Source organism: Cherax quadricarinatus, chromosome 59 (genome assembly GCF_038502225.1).
Source record: "Cherax quadricarinatus isolate ZL_2023a chromosome 59, ASM3850222v1, whole genome shotgun sequence".
In the NCBI taxonomy this organism is placed as follows: domain Eukaryota; kingdom Metazoa; phylum Arthropoda; class Malacostraca; order Decapoda; family Parastacidae; genus Cherax; species Cherax quadricarinatus.
In genome coordinates, this window is record NC_091350.1 from 12664009 (window position 1) to 12690075 (window position 26067).

The window sequence follows — 26067 nt, forward strand, 5'->3', positions numbered from 1 at the left end:
CTATATAAGGGGTCTGGCCAACACCTCACTATCAGATCCCACAACGGTTAAACACCTGACGCGCGCCGACCCAACTTGGATAGGTCCTTTGCACAACTCACCCACAAACTATTCTACCCAAGAAAATTTAAAAATTATTATTTGTCCAGTGTATTATTAAATTCTTCCCAAATTCTGTTAATTATAAATGGATCTAATTTATATAAACCAAAGGAAATATTCATATTATTGTCAAAACTGCTTTTTATGAAACAAGATTCAATTATATTCCTGTCGACCATGGACTTGCTTGATACTACTTTCTCAACTTTTTGAAAATCAATTGGATGGTTAAAATCTCTTACATGAATAAATAGAGCATTGGAATCTTGTCCAGTTCTAATGCTATATTTAAGGACCTATCCAAGTTGGGTCGGCGCGCATCAGGTGTTTAACCGTTGTGGGATCTGATAGTGAGGTGTTAGCCAGACCCCTCATAAAGCTTCCTTGGATGCTTTACTTTCATAGTTCCTTGATAATGTGAGTAGTCACGAAAGCGCTTGGAATTTCTCTATTCTTTCAGAGTGGTTGTTTTGCATATTCTGAAATCACCTGTTTACTGTGATCTTATTGCATTAATGGATACCACACGACTCTTCAGAATGTTCTCGATAAGCTTTCCTAATCATATATCTTTTGTTTCACAGTTTTCTTCTGCACTGATCAAGTCCCACAAGTTAAAAATTCGACTTAATTTTTTAAAAAATTGTTTAAATGAACAAGTTCTGCCCAAGTCTCTTTTACCCAATAGATTCCTTGACATGAGAGATCGTCCTTTTGATGATTTTATGAGAATTATTCTTCAGAAACATATTGAAATAACTAAAATACAGGAGAAGGAAGCATTCAAAATATTGAGAAACAAAAAATACTCTTTTAATCAGGCCATTCCATCAGAATGGAAACACAGTATGTTGGATCATTGCTATAATAAACTCAGAAGAATTTGTAATGAACTCAAGAGCAAACTACAAAGAAAATTAGACATTTTAATTGAAAATAGTGATTGGACAAAGCATGCTAATAACAATTTTGTAATTAACTTATCAGATGAAATTTTAGACAAACATACAACTGCTGCTCTAGGTTTTGGCCTAAGTTTTGCAACTTCAAAAAAACTTAATAATGTTGAAATTGCAAAAGCCTTTTGTAACTTTGAAAAATTTTCTGATTTATCCTCTGATGAAATTAATATTAGTAAAGGAATGGTATATTGCTCTATGTTAAAACCAAACATTCCCAATTGCCCTCAAAGATTCTTTAAGTCTTATGACAACACTTAATAACAATAAAAATTTGCGCCTTACTAAAGCAGACAAAATAAATGCAATAGTAATTATGAAAGAAAATGATTACCAAGAAAAAATGAATAATCTCTTAGATGATACTGAAACCTATTCTAAACTTAGGAAAAATCCCCTAGAAACCGTTAACAGCAATTTCAATAAAACAATAAAACTTCTACTGAAAGGCAAAGATGAATTAGTCAAACAATCCATCTTTGCCTTACATGTATGGACTAATAAAAACACACAAACCAGGGAATCCAGTCAGACCAATTATTAGCTCCATAGGGTCAGTTTCATATAAATTATCCAAATGGCTTGTTGATATTTTGAGCCATATTGTTGGCAAAATTTCTAACTTTAATGTTAAAAACAACATAGACTTGGTTGATAAATTAAGCTCCTTGACTGACTTAAATGATTTTAACATGGTTAGTTTTGATGTTACTTCCTTGTTTACGAAAGTTCCTGTTGATGATTTATTAAGTTTCTTATCTGAAGAACTCGTTAACTATGATTTACCATTGCCAGTTCCTACTATCATTAAACTTATTAAACTTTGCATTGTTGATGCAAAATTTGTATTTAATGATAAGTTTTACACTCAGAAGTTTGGTATGGCAATGGGAAATCCTCTTTCACCTGTTCTTAGTAACCTATACATGGAATTTTTTGAAACAAGGTTGCTTAACACAATCCTCCCTAATAGAGCTAAATGGTTCAGATATGTTGATGATATTTTGTGTCTTATGCCCAAAAATGTAGATATACACCATTTCCTTGGAAAATTAAATAGCTTAGCCCATTCTATAAACTTTACTGTTGAGTTTGAAGAAAATAACTCATTGCCTTTTCTAGATGTTTTAATTATTAAGGGTAATAATGAATTCAAATTTAAAATTTACAGAAAACCTACAAATAACTGTTCCTATGTCCACTATTATTCCTCGCATCAAGATAGAGTCAAACTGTCTGTTTTCTCATCAATGTTTTTGAGAGCTTTACGAATTTGTAGTCCTGAGTTCATAGATGAGGAAATATCCCAAATTTATGAAATAGGTAATGATTTAAAATACCCAAGAAATGTAATTGATAAATCTTTTAAAGTTGCTAGAAATACTTTTTACAATCCAAAAAGGGACAACCAGCCTTATTCAACTAAAAATATGTTGGTTCTCCCTTACCATGAAAACTTGATTGATATGCCTTCTCTTCTTAAGACTTTTAATATTAAAGTTGTATTCAAAAATCTTGATACAGTAAAAAAACTTTTGATAAAGAATTCCCCCCAAAATGCTGATGGATGTGTCTATAAGATTCCTTGTAAAATTTGCGATAAAGTTTATTACGGTCAAACTGGTAAAAATCTCGAATTAAGATTAAAACAACATAAATATAGCATTAGAACTGGACAAGATTCCAATGCTCTATTTATTCATGTAAGAGATTTTAACCATCCAATTGATTTTCAAAAAGTTGAGAAAGTAGTATCAAGCAAATCCATGGTCGACAGGAATATAATTGAATCTTGTTTCATAAAAAGCAGTTTTGACAATAATATAAATATTTCCTTTGGTTTATATAAATTAGATCCATTTATAATTAATAGAATTTGGGAAGAATTTAATAATACACTGGACAAATAATAATTTTTAAATGTTCTTGGGTAGAATAGTTTGTGGGTGAGTTGTGCTAAGGACCTATCCAAGTTGGGTCGGCGCGCGTCAGGTGTTTAACCGTTGTGAGATCTGATAGTGAGGTGTTAGCCAGACCCCTTATGTAGCTTCCTTGGATGCTTTACTTTCATAGTTTCTTGATAATGTGAGTAGTCACGAAAGTGCTTGGAATTTCTCTATTCTTTCAGAGTGGTTGTTTTGCATATATATGTATATATATATGTATATATATATGTATATATATATGTATATATATATGTATATATATATATGTATATATATATATATATATATATATATATATGCAATAAGATCACAGTAAACAGGTGATTTCAAAATATGCAAAACAACCACTCTGAAAGAATAGAGAAATTCCAAGCGCTTTCGTGACTACTCACATTATCAATAGTTCCTTGATAATGTGAGTAGTCACGAAAGCGCTTGGAATTTCTCTATTCTTTCAGAGTGGTTGTTTTGCATATATATATATATATATATATATATATATATATATATATATATATATATATATATATATATATATATATTTATAAACATATATATATCAAACACAAACACTAAATATATAACAGGAACGTACACTGGTAAGCTGTCCTAATATACAAGTACAGTTAGAAATAGAAATACAAATAGCTAGAGCTTCACTTTAAGGAGGTTATTAATAGAGTATTCAAGAGGTTACTAGTAGAATTACAGTAAATCAACCATTCAAATCATTATGAAGCTGTGTGTAGTCTGCAGTCAATCAAACAAACGGGCTTCCACGTGGATTAATTGTCATTTTTGTTAAAATTGGTGTCACGCCCCTTGTGCAGGTATCCAAGAACTATCTACGAACAGTATAAAATCAGGGAAGTGTTTTTGGGTATGCCCAAATGAGATAAATCTGTTGACTAAAATCACATTGGTATTAAAAGAGGATAACATCAAAGCTGCTTTCATAGAAAACCTGGAAGCTTTCTACAACAGATGGGAACATAAAAAGTCTGGGCTGGATGGTATCGCCCTTGATGCTGGCCATGTAGTCAGAAACTGTAAGGCTGGAGGTGCTGCACTGGTAGTCAGTAAATATGGGGCTGATAGTGCTGTCCTGGGAGACAGTAATGGTGAAGCTGGAGGTGCTGTCCTGGGAGACAGTAATGGTGAAGCTGGAGGTGCTGTCCTGGGAGACAGTAATGGTGAAGCTGGAGGTGCTGTCCTGGGAGACAGTAATGGTGAAGCTGGAGATTTTGTCCAGGTAGTCGGGAAATATACGCAGGAGGGAATGCATATAAATGACCTCATGGGAGACAGGAGCTGTAGTGGGGAAACAAGTGTAGCCAAGGATAAGATAAAACCAATATTGCAAACTAGTAATACCACAGGAAATAGCAAACAAGAGGACTCCACTAGCAATAGTGAGGATATATTACCAAAAACAACTGGTGAGAGCTCCATTGTTGGTGCTAGTGAGGATAGGAATAAGACAGGTAAACATGCATCAACAGGGAATACAGTCACAGAAACCCAAGGCAAACGGAAACCAAGCCTGTGCACATACTACGCACTTGGTATCTGCAGACATGGGAAATCTGGAAAAACAGACGGGACGTGCAACTATGACCACCCTAGAAAATGCCGTGCCCATATGACAACAGGAAAATGCAAACTCCCTTCCTGTAAGCTTTTTCACCCTGAAATGTGTACCTCTTCAGTACAGGAAAGACTGTGCTATAACTTAAATTGCCAGGCACACCATCTAAAGGGGACAAAATGATACAAAACATCCAGGCCATGGGAAAACCTGGGTAGCCACAGCCACTCAAGAGGGAGAGGTTTTTTAGTGCCAGGAAGGAAAAAAAAACTGGCAGGAAATGGCAGAAATCGTGCACCAAATCCAGTCATTCCTGGAGTGGAACCACAGTCGATGGCCTCCACTCCAAACCAACAGATACAGATACTAATGCCGGAAAAAAAATCCCCCCCCAGTACCAACAATACCACCAGTCCGATGACATTCTTCTTTGCAAATATACAGGGTCTAAAGCCAACAACAAACAACAAAATACCTTTCATCCATGGACTGCTTGCAGAGGCAAACGCAATGTTCGCGGCTTTCACTGAGACCCACATAAAGGATCACTTGGACAACGAAATATGGATCCCAGGTTACAACCTATACAGATGCGACAAAGTGAACAGGCAAAAGGGGGGGGGGTGGCCTGTACATCGCAGAGTCACTTGTTTGCACAGAACTGCTTAATACCTCAAATGATGTAGTGGAAGTTTTAGCAGTAAAGATCGAGAACCAAAACCTAGTCATTGTGGTAGTCTACAAGCCTCCGGATGCAACATCCCAGCAATTCCAGGAACAGCTGTTAAAAATTGACCACTGTCTGGAAAATCTTCCAGCTCCTGCACCCAACATCTTGCTCCTTGGGGATTTCAACTTAAGGCACCTAAAATGGAGGAATATAGCAAATAATGTTGTTGAGTAATAACACCAGGAGGCAGCTCTGATGAAAACTCATTCACACGAACTTTTAAATCTCTGCACAAAATTCAATTTAAACCAGCAAATAATAGAGCCTACTAGACTGGAGAATACACTAGAGCTCATCTTCACTAACAATGATGATCTGATACGAAATGTCACCATATCAAAAACAATATACTCACATCACAACATAATTGAGGTTCAGACATGTATGCGTGGAGCCCCAGACCGACATAATGAGATTAGTCACGAGGGAGCATTCACCAAATTCAACTTCAATAACAAAAACATAAAGTGGGACCAAGTAAACCAAGTCCTAACCGATATTAGCTGGGAAGATAGACTAAGCAACACAGACCCCAACTTATGCCTAGAACAGATTAACTCGGTGGCACTCGATGTATGCGCAAGGCTTATTCCTCTAAGAAAAAGAAGGAGTAGATGTAAAATAGAAAGAGACAGGCGCTCCCTTTACAGGCGACGGAAAAGAATAACAGAGCGGCTAAAAGAGGTCAATATATCTGAAATGCGTAGGGAGTTACTGGTCAGAGAAATAGCAAACATCGAACTTAAGCTAAAGGAATCTTATAGGAGTCAGGAATCGCGGGAAGAACTAAAAGCCATAAATGAAATCGAAAGAAACCCAAAGTATTTCTTCTCCTATGCCAAATCAAAGTCGAGAACAACGTCCAGTATTGGGCCCCTACTTAAACAAGATGGGTCCTACACAGATGACAGCAAGGAAATGAGTGAGCTACTCAAGTCCCAATATGACTCAGTTTTTAGCAAGCCGCTAGCCAGACTGAGAGTCGAAGATCAAAATTATTTTTTTATGAGAGAGCCACAGAATTTGGTTAACACAAGCCTATCTGATGTTATCCTGACGCCAAATGACTTCGAACAGGCGATAAATGACATGCCCATGCATTCTGCCCCAGGGCCAGACTCATGGAACTCTGTGTTCATCAAGAACTGCAAGAAGCCCCTATCACGTGCTTTTACCATCCTATGGAGAGGGAGCATGGACACGGGGGTCGTCCCACAGTTACTAAAAACAACAGACATAGCCCCACCCCACAAAGGGGGCAGTAAAGCAATAGCAAAGAACTAGAGACCGATAGCACTAACATCCCATATCATAAAAATCTTTGAAAGGGTCCTAAGAAGCAAGATCACCACCCATCTAGAAACCCATCAATTACACAACCCAGAGCAACATGGGTTTAGAACAGGTCGCTCCTATCTGTCTCAACTATTGGATCACTACGATGCACTAGAAGACAAAAAGAATGCAGATGTAATATATACAGACTTTGCAAAAGCCTTCGACAAGTGTGACCATGGTGTAATAGCGCACAAAATGCGTGCTAAAGGAATAACAGGAAAAGTTGGTCGATGGATCTATAATTTCCTCACAAACAGAACACAAAGAGTAGTAGTCAACAGAGTAAAGTCTGAGGCAGCTACGGTGAAAAGCTCTGTTCCACAAGGCACAGTACTCGCTCCCATCTTGTTCCTCATCCTCATATCTGACGTAGACAAGGATGTCGGCCACAGCACTGTGTCTTCCTTTGCAGATGACACCCGAATCTGCATGACAGTGTCTTCCATTGCAGATACTGCAAGGCTCCAGGCGGACATCAACCAAATCTTTCAGTGGGCTGCAGAAAACAATATGAAGTTCAACGATGAGAAATTTCAATTACTCAGATATGGTAAACACGAGGAAATTAAATCTTCATCAGAGTACAAAACAAATTCTGGCCACAAAATAGAGCGAAACACCAACGTCAAAGACCTGGGAGTGATCATGTCGGAGGATCTCACCTTCAAGGACCATAACATTGTATCAATCGCATCTGCTAGAAAAATGAGAGGATGGATAATGAGAACCTTCAAAACTAGGCATGCCAAGCCCATGATGACACTCTTCAGGTCACTTGTTCTATCTAGGCTGGAATATTGCTTCACACTAACAGAACCTTTCAAGGCAGGTGAAATTGCTGACCTAGAAAATGTACAGAGAACCTTCACGGCGCGCATAACGGAGATAAAACACCTCAATTACTGGGAGCACTTGAGGTTCCTGAACCTGTATTCCCTGGAATGCAGGCGGGAGAGATACATGATCATATACACCTGGAAAATCCTAGAGGGACTAGTACCGAACTTGCACACGAAAATCACTCACTACGAAAGCAAAAGACTTGGCAGACGATGCAACATCCCCCCAATGAAAAGCAGGGGTGTCACTAGCACGTTAAGAGACAATACAATAAGTGTCAGGGGCCCGAGACTGTTCAACTGCCTCCCAGCATACATAAGGGGGATTACCAACAGACCCCTGGCAGTCTTCAAGCTGGCACTGGACAAGCACCTAAAGTCGGTTCCTGACCAGCCGGGCTGTGGCTCGTACGTTGGTTTGCATGCAGCTAGCAGCAACAGCCTGGTTGATCAGGCTCTGATCCACCAGGAGGCCTGGTCATATATATATATATATATATATATATATATATATATATATATATATATATATATATATATATATATATATATATATATATATATGTCGTGCCGAATATGTAAAACTGGTCAATTAGCAAGAACTCGTTTAAAATTAAGCCCTTTCTAAAATTTTCTCTTATACGTTTAAAGATATATTTTTTCATTAATGTTAATGTAAAAAAATTTAATTTTGCTCCAAAAGAATCTTAGAAAACTTACCTAACCTTATGATAACAATCTCAGTAGTAGTAACCAGTTACCAGTAAGCAGTGTACCAGTAGTTGACTCACTACCAACCGTCTCTGCCTGAGTCACTGTCTATTCATATTGTGCTGACCACAGCAGTATTCAAAGACCCCCTCACATATGGGTACTGTGGGCGGCCAGTCAGTTATACGGGAGTGAGCGAGAGAGGCAGGATCGGCTGTGGCGCCCTTCCACATACTTCAGTTACAATATACGTACTTCCAGCCTACGTGAGTATTTTTACCCAATCCACGTGTTCGAACTCCCACACGATAAATGGTGGCAGTACAGTCAACTACTGGTACACTGGTTACTGGTAACTGGTTACTACTACTGAGAACAAGAACAATTTATTTTAGCCCAATCCAACTATATATATTTTAGATTTGTTTACAATAATTTAATACTAAACAAACACAGTGAAAAATATTTTTTTCATTAGGTTCAGAATGATTTTGGCGAAATTATTGCATACACAAATTTTCGCTTGTCCTATATGGCAAGATGAGCGTTGCTATTTAAGCCAAGATCGCAAGTTCTGCCTATTCGACACGACATATATATATATATATATATATATATATATATATATATATATATATATATATATATATATATATATATATATATATATATATATATATATATATGAGGTGGTGGGGTAAACTTCGACTCATTTATTTATTTAAGAATACATACCTTCATGAATATATAAACATTGCAAATTCATTGTTGAATTAGGCTTTTGACACATAAAATAAATTATATAACTTAGAATACTTGAACTAGCCAGGCAACACGCTGTCTCATCATCACACTAGTGTAAAACACTGACACCTATCATCATGATGCTTTTTTTTTTTCAACAAGTCGGACGTCTCCCACCGAGGCAGGGTGACCCAAAAAAGAAAGAAAATCCCCAAAAAGAAAATACTTTCATCATCATTCAACACTTTCACCACACTCACACATTATCACTGCTTTTGCAGAGGTGCTCAGAATACAACAGTTTAGAAGCATATACGTATAAAGATACACAACATATCCCTCCAAACTGCCAATATCCCAAACCCCTCCTTTAAAGTGCAGGCATTGTACTTCCCATTTCCAGGACTCAAGTCCGACTATATGAAAATAACCGGTTTCCCTGAATCCCTTCACTAAATATTACCCTGCTCACACTCCAACAGATCGTCAGGTCCCAAGTATCATTCGTCTCCATTCACTCCTATCTAACACGCTCACGCACGCTTGCTGGAAGTCCAAGCCCCTTGCCCACAAAACCTCCTTTACCCCCTCTCTCCAACCCTTTCGAGGACGACCCCTACCTCGCCTTCCTTCCCCTATAGATTTATATGCCTTCCATGTCATTCTACTTTGATCCATTCTCTCTAAATGACCAAACCACCTCAACAACCCCTCTTCTGCCCTCTGACTAATACTTTTATTAACTCCACACCTTCTCCTAATTTCCACACTCCGAATTTTCTGCATAATATTTACACCACACATTGCCCTTAGACAGGACATCTCCACTGCCTCCAACCGCTTCCTCGCTGCTGCATTTACCACCCAAGCTTCACACCCATATAAGAGTGTTGGTACTACTATACTTTCATACATTCCCTTCTTTGCCTCCATAGATAACGTTTTTTGACTCCACATATACCTCAATGCACCACTCACCTTTTTTCCCTCATCAATTCTATGATTAACCTCATCCTTCATAAATCCATCCGCCGACACGTCAACTCCCAAGTATCTGAAAACATTCACTTCTTCCATACTCCTCCTCCCCAATTTGATATCCAATTTTTCTTTATCTAAATCATTTGACACCCTCATCACCTTACTCTTTTCTATGTTCACTTTCAACTTTCTACCTTTACACACATTCCCAAACTCATCCACTAACCTTTGCAATTTTTCTTTAGAATCTCCCATAAGCACAGTATCATCAGCAAAAAGTAACTGTGTTAATTCCCAGTTTTAATTTGATTCCCCATAATTTAATCCCATCCCTCTCCCGAACACCCTAGCATTTACTTCTTTTACAACCCCATCTATAAATATATTAAACAACCATGGTGACATTACACATCCCTGTCTAAGACCTATTTTTACCGGGAAGTAGTCTCCCTCTCTTCTACACACCCTAACCTGAGCCTCACTGTCCTCATAAAAACTCTTTACAGCATTTAGTAACTTACCACCTATTCCATATACTTGCAACATCTGCCACATTGCTCCCCTATCCACTCTATCATATGCCTTTTCTAAATCCATAAATGCAATAAAAACTTCCCTACCTTTATCTAAATACTGTTCACATATATGCTTCAATGTAAACACTTGATCTACACATCCCCTACCCACTCTGAAACCTCCTTGCTCATCCACAATCCTACATTCTGTCTTACCTCTAATTCTTTCAATTATAACTCTACCATACACTTTTCCTGGTATACTCAATAAACTTATTCCTCTATAATTTTTACAATCTCTTTTGTCCCCTTTCCCTTTATATAAAGGGACTATACATGCTCTCCGCTAATCCCTAGGTACCTTCCCCTCTTTCATACATTTATTAAACAAAAGTACCAACCACTCCAACACTATATCCCCCCCTGCTTTTAACATTTCTGTCATGATCTCATCATGATGCAACAATGAAAAATAATTAAGTGGGGATTTGTGTAGTGTTGCGTGAGCCAGGAACAACCACAGGACCAGACACATTCTTGTAGTCATCTTTATAATTATGGTAACCAGAGCCATCTAGTGGTAATGTACAACCCTAGATCATTTGCTGACCGTAAGTTGTGCTGTCATTTTCACTTCTTAACTAAAATTTGTGAGGGTAATTCGACTGTTAAAAAAAAAAAAAAGAGTTAAAGGGGAGTTGCAGGGATAGTCGGACTACTTGTTAGGAAGTAGATTTGGACTACTTAGCGTAATCGTGTCATCCAAGTAGATAGTTTTAGTGTCAGTTTCACTATTACACCTGTTGACTCTGTATGTGACTGAAAAAGCCTACTGTGTAGGCGAAACGTTTCCACAATAAAAATACCCAAGTGTTGCACATGTCTTAATCATCAACAGCTGTATAGTCCTTGTGGCTTAGCGCTTCTTTTTTATTATAATAATAATAATAATAATAATAATAATAATAATAATAATAATTAATCATCAACTTGTGGGTATTTTATACCATTTCCAACACATGGTGTATTACCTACTGTAACTTCTGCTTGTTCTTGGTAAGACACATGTGCAACAGTTAGGTATCTTTATTCCGAAACGTTTCGCCTACACGTTAGGCTTCTTCAGTCGAATACAGAGGAAGCAGCATCTGGAGTAGAGATGTAAAGACGATGTAATCAGTCCATCACACTGGAAGACGTACTTTTGAGGTGGTCAGTCCCTCAGCCTGGTGAAGAGTTTTGTTGACTCAGTCTGCTCCTTGTATGGCTACAAGTGTGCAAGTCTCATGGAAATACCACGACCGCAATGGAAATGATTAACTTTGTCTGACTTTTTTGGGGGGTTATCCTTGGTAATTTACATATATGACACTTGTAATGTAGAGGGATTTTCACTCGTAGGAGTCCCCGAGTTGGTACTCAGGGAGTTGCAACTCTCTTATTTGTATATTACGGGACCTCCTACGAGTGAAACACCTTGTATGATAATTCGTGTGATAATTTGTGTATGATAATTTGTGTGCCTAAATAAACTTACAAATAATCGTTCCTGGTGAGGTTATAAGAGTCGGGGAGGCTAGACTTTTTTGCTATGAGCTTGACATTCATATTATCAAATATTAATCCAGAATCTACTATACAACAGGAGGCCATAACTACTGAGGGATGTAATAGGAAGAAGGAGAGAAGAGAGTTTCGTAAATATTATGGTGAACCATAACAATTCAGATTGCTAAAATCTATAAGATTTGTACAGCGCTTTACTGAAGCTGAAGTTGACGATGTTTTGATGAAGAGTTTGAAAAAAGTTTGGAGCCTCACTGACCAAACGAACACTAGGCTGCTGCACTGGTTCATGTACCATACAAGGTAAGTAAGTTTATTTAGGTACAGCTGCACATACAGTTATACATATTATCATACATCGTAACATGTTTAAATTACCCAGGATAACCTCCAAAAAAGTGACAGAGTGACTTATTTCCACTGGGGTCCTTGTGTATCAGAAGACGATTACGTAAATCATAATATAATCAAGTTGATCGTGTAGTCAGGACTTAATATCAGCGAGAGTTTAAACTAGCTAAATTCCGTCATAGGCTAATTAACATACAGTTCGTTCAAGAAGAAAGTGTTCCAACGAGTGGTATAAACCCGCACGAGTCAAACATTTTAGTGACCCAATGCAGTTCGTATTGATTGATAACATTCGTGATTGACTCCATCAGTTCGCACATTTATGTTAGATCTTGAACTTCAGTGAGTGTTCGATTGAACCTCGGAGTTGACCGACACATTCAGAGGGAAGAGGAAACTGACCGAGATAATAAACAAACATTTTTTTTCTCTTACGATCATATTCAGGTAGTGACGGAGATCATAGAGGAAATTGTTTCTGGTGATGGAGGTTAACAACACTGTTACAATCTTAATAAAGGAACAACCTTAAATAATAAACACAGATCACAGGAGTAAAGTATTTGAACCTTAGAGATGTAAATATTATTAGAAAGTGGGTCTTGTAGATGCAGTCTATTTTAACAATGGTCAATATAAACACGAGACAAATGAAATAAAGTTTCCCAGTGTCCCAGGATAGGATTACCGAGTGCATGGTGCCTTTCTTCAGTCAGGTAGCAGTGAACGAGACAGATGTTGCAGTGACAGTGACTCTGAGTGTTCTCACTGTTGCGGAAAGGTGTCCTACAAGTATCAAAGGACATTTATCTAAGCTGTAATGTGTTAATGGAGGCATATGGTGAGTCAATAATTTGTCCCACTAAAATTACCAAGGCATGTACAATGATGGAAGGTATATCAGGGGTGTTGCTCATGGTGGATGTATTGTTTACTGTTAACGATGTAATGGCGTGTGATAATCTTAGTGCTGAGTTGACACTGGGTCCTGATGTAACTATGGATAAAGCAAAGGCTTCATTACCTAAGTTTTCCCGATGAATATTGTAACTTGGGTTATGTCCAAGGGGAAATTTTGATGAACATGTTATCCTCTTCTTGGTGGATCCAGACTTCGGGTTGGCCATGTTGTATCGCAGTAGCATCCGGGGCTAGATAATTTAAGCAATTAACCCAGGGTCAGTACATCCTATTCTACGGTTGCATGATTTGCAGATACTCCGACTATACCGTTTAAATAAGTTTTATCTGAGGCCTGAGAACTCATTTTCCCTCATTTGTAAAGACCCACGTCAGGAAACACTTGTCCTGTTTCCTGACGAACCTTACCTAACCTAACCTTCACGCTTCTTCTCCAAAGGAGTGCTCATAAAATCTGACTCACCAAATCTGGCCAAGGGGTAGTGGACTGAAGAGCACTAGGGAAAGTGGCAGAGCACTTAAATGTTCTCAGGAAGAAGTGTTTCGTGTAGTCCATAGCTGTTTTCTGGGAGAACATTTTCGACTAAGAGAGTCTTTAGGATAACATGAAAATTCTGGCAGGATTGTCTTGAGAAGAGTTCAGATGTGAGCATGATTACTTATACGTGTTGCTTCAGTTTAGCAAGCAGTAAGCAGGTACACAGGTGTTATGGTATAAACCTTGATAATAGATATCGACAAATTGGTTTAGAAAGATACGTGGGCAAACACTAATACAAATTTATTAGAAAACGTGTCGGTCCTGAGACCTTGATCACTTCTAACAGAGGTTAATAATACAGTATATATAGGTGGAGAATAAGGTGTGAGTGACACATGATGACCTGAAGAATAACATATTGGGCTATATACTGTCTTTGTAACCTCTGTATGTTAGAAGTGATCAAGGTCCCAGGACCGAAACGTTTTCTAATAAATATGTCCTAGTGTTTGCTTACGTGTCTTTCTAAACCCAAGTGTTATTCGGCAATTGTTGTGGTATTCAAGGAGGAGGTTTGTGTACCTTACAGCCGGGCAGTAACAATTTCAAAATTAATATAATAACTGTTACTCTTTAAATCCTATAATGCAGAAGAAAGTTTAGTAATATTTGTATATGGCATGTTTCACCAAGCCTCGAGTCGAGTCTGATTCCCTGGAGAATGGTAGGTAATCAGATTCGATCCAAGGTAAGGGGTTATTGCTCGAATTCCTCGGATGAGGCATCAAAGCAGTCCTTTTGAAGGATGGTGGGTAAGTGGGAGTTGAATAAGGCTGTATGTTGTCTGAGGTCGCTGTTTATTATGATCGATGACTTCTTGTGTCACGGTTGATGACTTGTGTCATGGTTGATGACTTGTTGTATCGTAGTTGATGACTTCTGTCATGGTTGATAACTTGTTGTATCATGGTTGATGACTTCTTCTGTCATGTATTGCCTGAGGTCGTTGTTGATCATGACTGATAAGTTGTTGTGCCATGATTGATGACCTGTGCCATGTTGATGACTTTTGTTATGCCATGACAAATTACTTTTGTTAAGCCTGTTGTGTTGTTCAGTAGAGACAGTAGTGAAAGCTTAATTCTGTGTGTATTAAGCGCCAGACAGACATGCTACTCTCTCAGCCAGGTTGTGACGTCTACTGTGCAGAGTGTCGCTCAAGTGTCAGGTTAAAGAGTGACTTTGATGAAGCTCACACTTGAGTGAAATATTGTCCAATAAAGTCTACCCTTGGTAAGTGTCTATATTTAACCCTACATAGCAGCAACTTATACCTCGCTCAGATCCCGTACCAGAGTCGTCAGAGTAGCAGTACAGAGCTTTGAGCTCAGGTACATCATAGAACATATCCCTACGTGAGTATACACGGATCCTACAGGCTACAGACTACCCGAGGGTCATTAAGACTGTATATCGCCTGTGCACATCCAGTCAAGAATATTTTAATCATTAAAATAGGGGTATTTACACTGAGAGATACTCGTCCTTGTATACTCTTGTTATGTAAAGTTCTCAAGTGTTTAATAGCGCAACATTCAAAGTGTATTGATAGCTTAGATATTGTCGTAGATGTGTGTTTCACATTGTCTTAAATATGTGTTATATATTGTCTTAGATATTGTCTTAATATTGTCTTAAATATTGTCTTAATATTGTCTTAAATATTGTCTTATATACTGTCTTAGGTAACATCCTAGATACTATATTAAATATGTACTAGATGTGGGAGCTAATGTTTACTTCACTTTATAAAGGCCTAATAATCTGCCTGCTTGCTCTGTAAGATATTAATTCAGTGACAGAGTAAGATAGATTATTGTTTCTCAATATGTTTAAAACATTCAACGTAAGATTAGACATGGATACATAGGTGAGTGTTTATGTTCAGCATTAACAAAGTTGTTCATTTGCTGGGGCTGTGGTAAAACGTATGAATGTGGCTTTGAAGTATTTTTTTTTTTCGTCTGAGGTGTTCCTTGGCATTGTGAACATCGGGGAAGAAAGAAGAGAGGACCAGTTATGTTGTCTTGGGGAACACCAAGTGTCTACTGCCCGTGCTGGCTTTAAGTGAGGAATTACGTAGGTCGCTGCGCGATCTGAGAAAGGTATCCCCCGTATCCCATAAATATAAATTCTTGGTTCCCCTTAATAATTAGAATATCTAAAAACTGCAGTGAGTTATTCTCTTCAAACTCAGCAGTAAACTTTATGGAAGGAGCCAGACTATTTAATTAAAGTAGAAAACGGTTTATATCTATATTCTTGGGCAATAAGCATAAAGCATCACCCACATATCTCTATTATTTACCTTTATCAGGAAGAATTCTGTTAAGCAGAGTCCTGTTTTAAAAATAATCCACGATGGTTATTTTACACGTGTGCATATGTATGTGTATGTTTGTCTACACGTACTTAAACACACACACACACACACACACACACACACACACACACACACACACACACACACACACACACACACACACACTATATATATATATATATATATATATATATATATATATATATATATATATATATATGGAGATGGGAAGTACAGTGTCTGCACTCTGAAGGAGGGGTGTTAATGTTGCAGTTTAAAAACTGTAGTGTAAAGCACCCTTCTGGCAAGACAGTGATGGAGTGAATGATGGTGAAAGTTTTTCTTTTTCGGGCCACCCTGCCTTGGTGGGAATCGGCCAGTGTGATAATAAACAAATAAAAAATAAAAAAATTATAAATGTACGCACACACACATATATATATATATATATATATATATATATATATATATATATATATATATATATATATATATATATATAAGTAGTCATAATTTCTACAGGGCGGTGTATCCGGTTTAAGGGCCTTCTACAGGGCGGTGTATCCGGTTTAAGGGCCTTCTACAGGGCGGTGTATCCGGTTTAGGCCTTCTACATGGCGGTGTATCCGGTCTAGGACCAGCGGCTGGAGGGTCACCTTTTCACACCTAGGTGTTACTTCCGGTTTTGACAATGACCTCGCCCTCGAGACTACCTCACCCTTGACCCCCCCAAACCAATACCCCCACCCACCCCCCCCCCCTTCGACCCCCCCCCTTCGCGACCCCGCCGTCGCGCCGCGCGCCCGCCCGCGCGCCCCGCCCGCGCGCCCGCCCGCGCGCCCGCCCGCGCGCCCGCCCGCGCGCCCTTCGCGACCCCCGACCGCGCCTTCTGCTGCGCCTTCTGCAGCGTCATCCGGATCGCCCCCGCGCCTCGAATTTTTTTTTTCTTATGATCTCCTCAGATCAAATTTTTAAGGTTCCCCCTCCCACTTTCAATCCCCAAATTTTCTCGACAATACAAGTTTTGGATTCCCCCCTATGGGATTTTCGAAATTCTTATGATCTCCTCGGATCAAAGTTTTTGGGTCCCCCCTATGGGTTTTTGGATTTCTCCATCTCCTTGGATCAAGTTTTTTGGGTACCCCTCCTTTCACCCCCCATCCCCAAATTTTCTCGACAATACAAGTTTTGGATTCCCCCCTATGGGGTTCTCAATATCAAAGTCTCCACTTCCTCGGATCCCCCTCCCACTTTCACCCCCCAACCCCAAAAATTTCTCGATAATACCAAGATTTTTGGATCTCCCCTATGGGGTTTTCGAAATTCCTTGGATCAAGTTTTTGGAATCCCCCCTCTGGGGGTAAGCATTCAAAATAGACTCCTCCTATGGGGGCATGCTTACTACAGGTCTAAACATCTTCCCCTTATTATTTTAAAATGAACTAAAAGTTTCCGCTCATTAAGTCAAATGAACTAAAAGTTTCCTCTCATTAAGTTAAAATGAACTAAAAAAAAGCGTTTACTCGGCGGTCAGTATTCCTATCATTAAGTTAAATGAACTAAAAAGGACCACGCGCACACAGGTTGAATCAGGTCGGTCCTTTTAGTTCATTCAAGATAATAAGGGAACATAGTAGTGACGTCACGCGCACAGGTTGAAACTTGTCGATCCTTTTAGTTAATAAGGGGCCATAGTAGTGACGTCACGCGCACAGGTTGAATCATGTCGAACTTTCAGTTCATTCAAGTTAATAAGGGGACACATATACATCATAGGGAAAACATTTTCATCATCAGAAAGACACATTTCAGGATAACACTAATACACAATATTTTTTTTTTTCATTATTTATTATACAGCCATTACATTTCTGGTAATACAAACAAATACAATTTCATTGAAAAAAGCTACAATTCATTGACTAAAATCAACGTAGAGTAATTTTTCTTCTCTTGTAGAATTTCTGTGCATTTTGTTCAGGGTCGTCGTCTTCTTCCTCATCTGTTATACAATAAACTTCTGGGGGGGAAGCTGGTGGATAATAAATGGGGGAATCCTCATCCATACATGAAGTAGGTTGGGAATTTGTCATAAAATATTCCATCTCGCTCCATACGCATTTATCGCAATAACAACTACTAACACATTCTCCACTCATATGAGACTGGGGAGAAGGGTCGATCTCGGCGTGGGTAGGAGTTACAATATCCTGGATAAAAGCGTTAACATCAACCACCTGAGTAGGAGGCACAGTCTCAACATCCACATGAGGTCGGGGAGAAGTCTCGTTGGTAGGAGGGGTAGCAACAGCATCTCCATATGGATGGGTAGGAGGCTGGGTGGATCTCGCTCCTAACAATCCCATCAACTCGCAAATCATTTGCTCCTGTCGGATTTGATTTGCGCGAATAAGTTCCAACAACCGCATTATATTCGCATCTGGCAAAGAAAAAAAATTCTCGATTAGAAGAAGAATAAGGCATATCTTTAATTGCATTAAAAAGTTTTATTGGTTAATACATTACACTTCTAAAATCATTTATGTGTAAAAAAAGATTTTTTCAATATTAGAACAAGATTCACTCAGATAATGAACAAAAATCACTTACCATTTACCGCAGGTGGATTATTCCGACATACACAGGGATGCAGTCTTCTCTCCTCCTCGCAGACACCTCCAACGGAGTACTGAATTGGATTCATCCTTGACCCAACTTGAATGACAGTAGATGCAAAGAGTGACCCAGCACGGGCATTTATAGCAGCGTTATGACCTTTCGCCCCGCCTCTAACCTTTCGCCCCGCCTCTAAACGCCTCTACCCCACCGTATTATAATTCCAATATTTTACACAGATTTTCATAATTCCAGGTTGAATTATTAGCAAATACACTTGAACATGAGGGTATATTGAAATGCTCATATGCATATTTCATTATAAATTGGTCATTCTTTAATTTATTTCTACCAAAATCTTTAAACAAATATGGTATAATTTTCTTGACGCTATAATTTGTTAACTTATACACAAAATATATAGCATATAAGCCGCACACCAATGATTTTTCATGTTGAATCCTCTGATTAATACCGTACATGAAATTTCTCTTGTATATAATTTTCTCATATATATTTGTATAATGTTTTAAATCCACCCCGAAACTATCTAAATATAATAATATGTATTTGTTCACATATATACTAATCCAATGACCCATATTTTCATCTTGATCGTTCAATATATTAATGATGAAAATTACCGGCTTATCTTTTATCCTCATAATAACTTCATTTATATTATTTGCGGCAAAACATCCCAAATACGAGGCATATCTTCCCGTATGATGTTTCAAGGCAATATTTATTTCTTCACAATTCATGATCTATACTCGCGTATGCACTATCACTGTTCTATTTTCATTTATATTTAAAATCGCATTAGTTTCACCAAACATCAGACAAATTCTATTCTCATCTTTCGGTTTACCAAATGTCATATCTATTCTCAAATTACCATTCTTCTCGACAGATATAGCATTCTTAACCTGTTCACTTCTCAGATCAACACCTAATATAGTTCTGCCTTGGAGAAAACTCTTATATGTAATCAGATGATCAGTCTCCAAACCCAGAGATTTCAAGGTAGCGTAATATAACCTACTCGCATGGGTAGGGAACTTACAGTCAATATTAAGAATCATTTCTGAATTAATTGTAACCCCGAAATGATTCAAATCTTCATGTTGAAAATATAATGGATTAAAATTATATCCTCCATCATATGTCTTCATATCAACTAATATAATAAATATCTTATCGGGTATGACTTGTCCCCAAGGATTATCTGCGATCAATTGTGTTTGATTAGATGCCAGAATATATGATTTAAATAATGTCTTCTTGAACAGATATTCACACCCCTGCGGGTTTGCCCTCATGCTTGAATTCAATGCAATTAATGCATTCGTATACGGAATAACTTTATCGATCCATAATTTAATGGAATTAATATTATATTTATATGTTTTTCCGCTTAATGGAGTCATAATTACCCATGCGGGTGAATGCATTTCAAGTCTCAATCGACATTCGACACTATCCAGGATATATTCGTGAAAACTACTCACATCCAGCATCAAAGGGAAACAAGTATTCACTTCATTCGTTAATTTACCTTCGTCTTTCTTAATATCATCTAAATCAGCTGTTGTAATAGTACTACTTGCTGTGTCTTTATTACGAAAGAATGCTATTCTTCCCAATGTATCTAATTTTGATGGGGATAAATGCTTAAGCAGTTTAATATAACCCGTATATGAATAAAATGGATTCGATTCTATAAGTTGTTCATTGAGATACAAACACACAGATTTGAATATTGTCTGACTTATAGAGTTCACAAATATGACCTTATCATCCGTCTCCCAATGCACTCCCATCCTCATTTGTTATATTTATGTTCATTTCCAAGGCCAGACTCGTTAAATCTAAAAAATGACCTTCTGAACTTTGTATTCTAAATTCGAGAAATTTATCAGATCCTTGATTTACTGGTAATACTTCACAGGTGCGTCTAGCTGCTATTGAGGATTCAATAATGGCATGTCCTGGTAATTTTGGGAATCCATCAGTTATGGAATGAGAATAAGTGGGGACGGGGGCGTTGAGTCCCCCCGGTGTAACGTATAGAGCACCAGCCGACATACTAACAATATGACAGTTAACAATAAACTAAAATTAATTAAATATTCCAGTTTCTTTTATTATTAAATTTCAATCGTTTCAAACCAATCTTTCTACTTCCTCCGGATAATAACTTCTGTCCGACACCCTTCAATGTTTCTACGCCTCTATTTCTCGCAGAATTTTTCAATGCAATACCATTATTAACATCGTTCAACACATTTTGTCCGTATTGTAATACTCCCGGAGCAAAGGTATTCAATAAGAATGGTAATGCTTTTCTGGCCATCCCACCGAGAAATGACAATAATCCTCCGCCCCTCCCTCTAGCTTTATATAATATAATATCATCTAAACCTCCCCCTTTCACCCTCGAAGTATCAAAGAGTTTCAGGAATGATTCCACTGAAGGAGGAGAGAAACTGGTTCTCATCTTGACGGTTCGTTCAATATTAACTCAACTTGATCATTCACTCTCGTTTTATAGGTCTTAAATGTAGTACACATACAGTAGAACACTTGTCATTATATTGAATTAACCTTCCTTTCTGATCAGCGAGCTTAATACTCACTTGATCAATTATCTTTTTATTAAGTGGTTTATACATTGTGGGGTCATAATTAGATCTTAATGTATTAATATCAACTACTCCCAAAAGAGATACCAACTGATCGCCAAAATTAATGGGATCAATCAAATCGCTATATATTAACATATAATTAATACCTGATTCAGGATCGGGTGGGTTTACCGCCTTCACACCAGACTCGTTAAAAATAATCTCTTTTTTATTGGTAAAGACATACAAAATTTCATTACCTAAGAACCCTAGCATATCGCTTCCTTCTTTATCAAATTCCAACCCCACATAAGCACTGGTAATATCAGAAGGTAGTATAATTTTTTTTTTCAAGTTAATAACCACTCTGTTTATTCCTGGATGATATGTGAACACAATTGAGTTTTTGGGGATGATAATACCCGTTGTATGTTTAACTGCTATTAAGAGATTTGCATTAATATCCTCATTTATTGCCTCTAAAATCCTTGCCATATCACCTCCAATAATTTTGCTCATATCAATTTTATGCATATATTTATTTACTGTAGATTTCTCATATGTAATACATATCTTCAAATTCTTTTGCGGTATATAATGCGTCTTGGGGTAAATTATATTTTTCAGAGCAACCTCATAATCAATTTTATTATCTAATATAATGGGGTCATATAATTTATTAATGAAAGCCGAAGGTGTATTGGCGGGAAATAAATCGAGACTTGAATCGCTACACACGTATAGAAGACGTTCAGCCATCTCCACACTCTTATAACACACACTAAATAAAAACATAACATGACAGAGTTTATATACTCACCTAATATGATATCCACGATGTTTCTCTCCTTACACCGCCTCCTTTATGTAATAATTGTTTTCTCACTTTTGTATTCCTCACAAAATCAAAATGTATACCTGATATATTTAATAAATGCTTTATTTCTGTTAAGTAATCAGAATCGATTCTTCTCGCTGATTTCACATTATTTTCTGATAAAACATTTAATATTTCAATAATATTACGTCCAGTAATGGGGGTAAGAAGGTCACCATTCTCATCCCAACTCACCAAAGGATTTCTTTGCAATAATACCAACATTGATTTCACATATTCTATATTTCTCGCACTCACTCTTATGTGCATGAATCTTGACAAATCTGGGGTTTTCTGAGGTTTCACCGAGGTGAGAGCAGGTGGGTTGACCTGCCTAGCGGGAGTAGTCTTAAACTTGCGTTTAACACCACGCTTCAAGCATGCACCACCACCACCTCCTTCTAAATTCTCATCACCCTCCGATTTTACTAACTCGAGAGGTTTCCGATTCATAACTGAAGTTGGTACAAGATAAAATTCTTTCATGATTTATTAAACAATCTCGAAATAATATTTACTGCTAGAGGTAATATAATGCCAAGAAGATTTCCACCTCTGATACTCAGCAAATATTTCTTTTTACGCTGAAAACCGATTTTCTTACAAGCTAATGATTTAATCTCGTTCTTGTACTTTTTAAATATTTTAGGGTCTAATGGTATTTTATTCTTAATCAAATTCTTGAAAATCTCACTGATACAACTTATGTGTGTTTTCTTAAACTGTTGTAATAAACTCTTCCGATGATTGCGTGGGAGACTATTAAGTAATGTAATTAATTCTTTAAATTTTTCTAATAATGATTTTTTCATTGTACCTTCAACAAATCTCCTTCTTTGACCCACGAATTAAAAGTGGAATCATAACCTTTATAAGATACCAAATAATGCGTAATTCCACCAATTTTTTTTCGTTTCAATACTCTGTCGATAATATATTCTGGAGGTGGTATGACTGGGGTCAATTCTTCGCGATAAAATATTCCTTTAATCTTTTCACCTTTCAAATCTTTCAAATGATATGTTGTTATAGGTTGAGAATTATTAATTCTATATATTTTAAATATTTCCTCTGTATTTTGTGTGTGAAACCCTCGGTTAAACGCGGATGATCTGCTAAGAGTCACTCTTGTTGTGTCTCCAACAGCCAATTTCTTACTGATTCGTTTCTTATTGGATCTTCCATTTTTATAATTTATCCGAAACTGATTCCTTATATCATTCAATGACGTAATACCATGGACTTGCAATGGGGTTTTACCGCCAATCCCCGAGTGCGGAGATGAATTATACGCATCTACTAATTCATTTAACACTTTTGAATAATTAAATGTATTGGCACTTGTCATATACTTGTATAATTTACGTTTCAGCGTTTGCAAGCCTCTCTCTGCAATGGAAGCTTTTGTTTCTTTCGAAAATACATGATATAACTTTATATGCTTACTCTGGAGATAATTCTGTACCTGTTTATTTAGAAACTCCCTGCCTTTATCTGTAAATAATCTCGATATATTCTTCGCCTTTTCATTCTCCAATATGTTTTGTAATGCATGTAAAGTGCTCGGTCCGTCTTTCTTTTTCATGAGTACTGCTTGTAAATATCTTGAAAAAACATCGATACACACGAGAATGTATTTATATCCATCATTATATCTGGATAATTTAGACATATCACCCAAATCACAGGTTAATATCACTCTGGGTTTAGGAGCAATTATTTTCCTACGAGGAAACTTCTTAGGTTTAAGAACGTATAAAGTATATGATCTTTCTGAATTTAAGAAATTTCTGACCTCTTTCAAGGTTATGGACGGATCGATCTTTTTTACAGCTGTATATAAACTGTTTACACCAGAGAATGACCCAGCAGATCCAGGATCTCTATAAACCTTTTCAATTAATTTTGCTCGCTCCATTGGTATACAATTTCGTAGGAATCCTGCCGTAACACATTGGTTCGCAACTGTAATGCTTCTGGTGTATTTAATGCAAGGTCTATGAATAAATAACCAAAGGGTGATCGTTTTATAGCAGATTTATATATATTTACAAATTCCTTATTTTTTCCGAACACTTGTCGCCCCAGAATCTCTACTTGTCCAAGATCCCTCATTTTAAATAAAGCAAAATGCGTGGCGTTTAAAGCCATGGTACGACTATATCGTCCTCCGTGAAATATATTTTGAGTAATCAGAATAATGCTTATATTATGATGTCTACCTTTAGTAAAACATTCGAGAATAATTTCACTGTTACCTGCTTTTAAAAATAGATCATCAACAATAATTATTGTATTTTCATCAGGTGATGCAATGACATTCTGCGGGTCGATAATATCGTTACTTAATGTTAATTTATGAGTTATCTCTGAATCTTGTTCTAAGGGATGTGATGTCACCCCACATATTATAATGTTATGAAATTTCTCGTGGTATAACTTTAATAATTTTGATGTGAAATAAGATTTGCCACTATTCGAATAACCGGCAATGATAATCCTTGATGGATAACGAAATATATCAACGTCAGCAGATGTGTATGTTGACAAGTTCAACATCTTCCCCTTATTATTTTAAAATGATCTAAAAGCTTCCTCTCTTTAAGTTGAATGAACTAAAAAGGGTGTTTACCATAGAGAGGCGTCTTGTACACTGTAAGTCTTAATGGGTTTTCAAGATATATAATACTTTTAGTTCAATAAGGGGACACAGTTAATGTGGAGCAGGACTGCCTCACCAAAATTAGTTGCTTTAGGGTGACGATTGACCCAGGTGATTCAGTAAGGATATACTGGTATTATATTCTATCTTGGATGTTACCCGCATTTCATGGCGCCTGTCTGTCCTGAGTTGACGCAGGTGTTATGTTCTACCTTGGGTGTGAACCGCGTTACATGGCGCCTGTCTGTCCTGAGTTGACCCAGGTGTTCGGTAAGGCGATGATTATCTTTAATCTACCTTAGGTGTGAACCGCATTACATGGCGCCTGTCTGTCCTGAGTTGACGCAGGTGTTATGTTCTACCTTGGGTGTGAAGCGCATTACGCCATGTGTTGGGGTGACCCACAATGAGTCTCTCAGAGTGAGGACAGTGCTTCCATCCGTGACTGAGCTCATCTTCCCCATATTATTTTAAAATGAACTAAAAGTTTCCTCTCATTAAGTTAAAGGACCTCATCTTCCAACGCTGAACCGCACAACATGGAGAAAGGTAAGTTGTACTTAGAAAATTCTTGTTTTTTACATGTTTAATTTTTGTTGAAGCATACGAGTGAAATTTGGGTTAATTTTTGTTGAAGCATACGAGTGAAATTTGGGTTAATTTTTGTTGAAGCATACGAGTGAAATTTGGGTTAATTTTTGTTGAAGCATACGAGTGAAATTTGGGTTAGTGCGTTAATAAGTGAAATTTTTAACAGGGGATAGCATATATTCGAAATACTTGGAAGCATTGGTGAAGAGAAGATTATCGATTAGAAAGCAGCGTTCGTTGGTAATCGAGAAAGGCGGTGTACAACGCAATGAAAGGTTATTGCAATTGGATAATGAGTGGGCACGTGTAGATGCTTTATGGAAGAAGGCTATAGAAACAGGTATGTAACCAATTGTGATCTTTTGTTGTGCTAGTCACTCGAGAAAAGATTTTTTGTTCTATTCATTGAAATCTTAATATTTTGGGTTATGAATTGGATGTGCTTTTTTCCTCTGTTCATTGAAATCTTAATATTTTTTGGGTTATGAATTGGATGTGCTTGTTTTTCCTCTGTTCATTGAAATCTTAATATTTTTTGG

The 26067-nt window shown here is 37.3% G+C and overlaps 3 protein-coding genes across 6 annotated transcripts in view; 1 reads left to right on the forward strand and 2 right to left on the reverse strand.

Annotated features, from left to right (window-relative positions):
* Window positions 1-26067, reverse strand: part of LOC138854438 (neuronal acetylcholine receptor subunit alpha-4-like) — a 467533-nt gene that overhangs the window by 431992 nt on the left and 9474 nt on the right. The window lies entirely within an intron of this gene.
* On the reverse strand, window positions 17996-20558 carry LOC138854437 (uncharacterized). Its single transcript, XM_070097733.1, has 2 exons — window positions 18766-20558; window positions 17996-18595 (listed from the first exon to the last, which is right to left on the reverse strand). Exons 1-2 carry the CDS (start codon window positions 18857-18859, stop codon window positions 18084-18086), a joined length of 606 nt encoding a protein of 201 aa, XP_069953834.1. The 5' UTR covers window positions 18860-20558; the 3' UTR covers window positions 17996-18083.
* LOC138854443 (uncharacterized) overlaps window positions 25344-26067 on the forward strand; it is a 36605-nt gene continuing 35881 nt past the window's right edge. Inside the window, exons 1-2 of the mRNA XM_070097820.1 lie at window positions 25344-25486; window positions 25695-25868. Coding sequence (XP_069953921.1) covers window positions 25477-25486; window positions 25695-25868 — 184 coding nt within the window. The 5' untranslated portion in view covers window positions 25344-25476. The remainder of the gene's footprint in view (window positions 25487-25694; window positions 25869-26067) is intronic.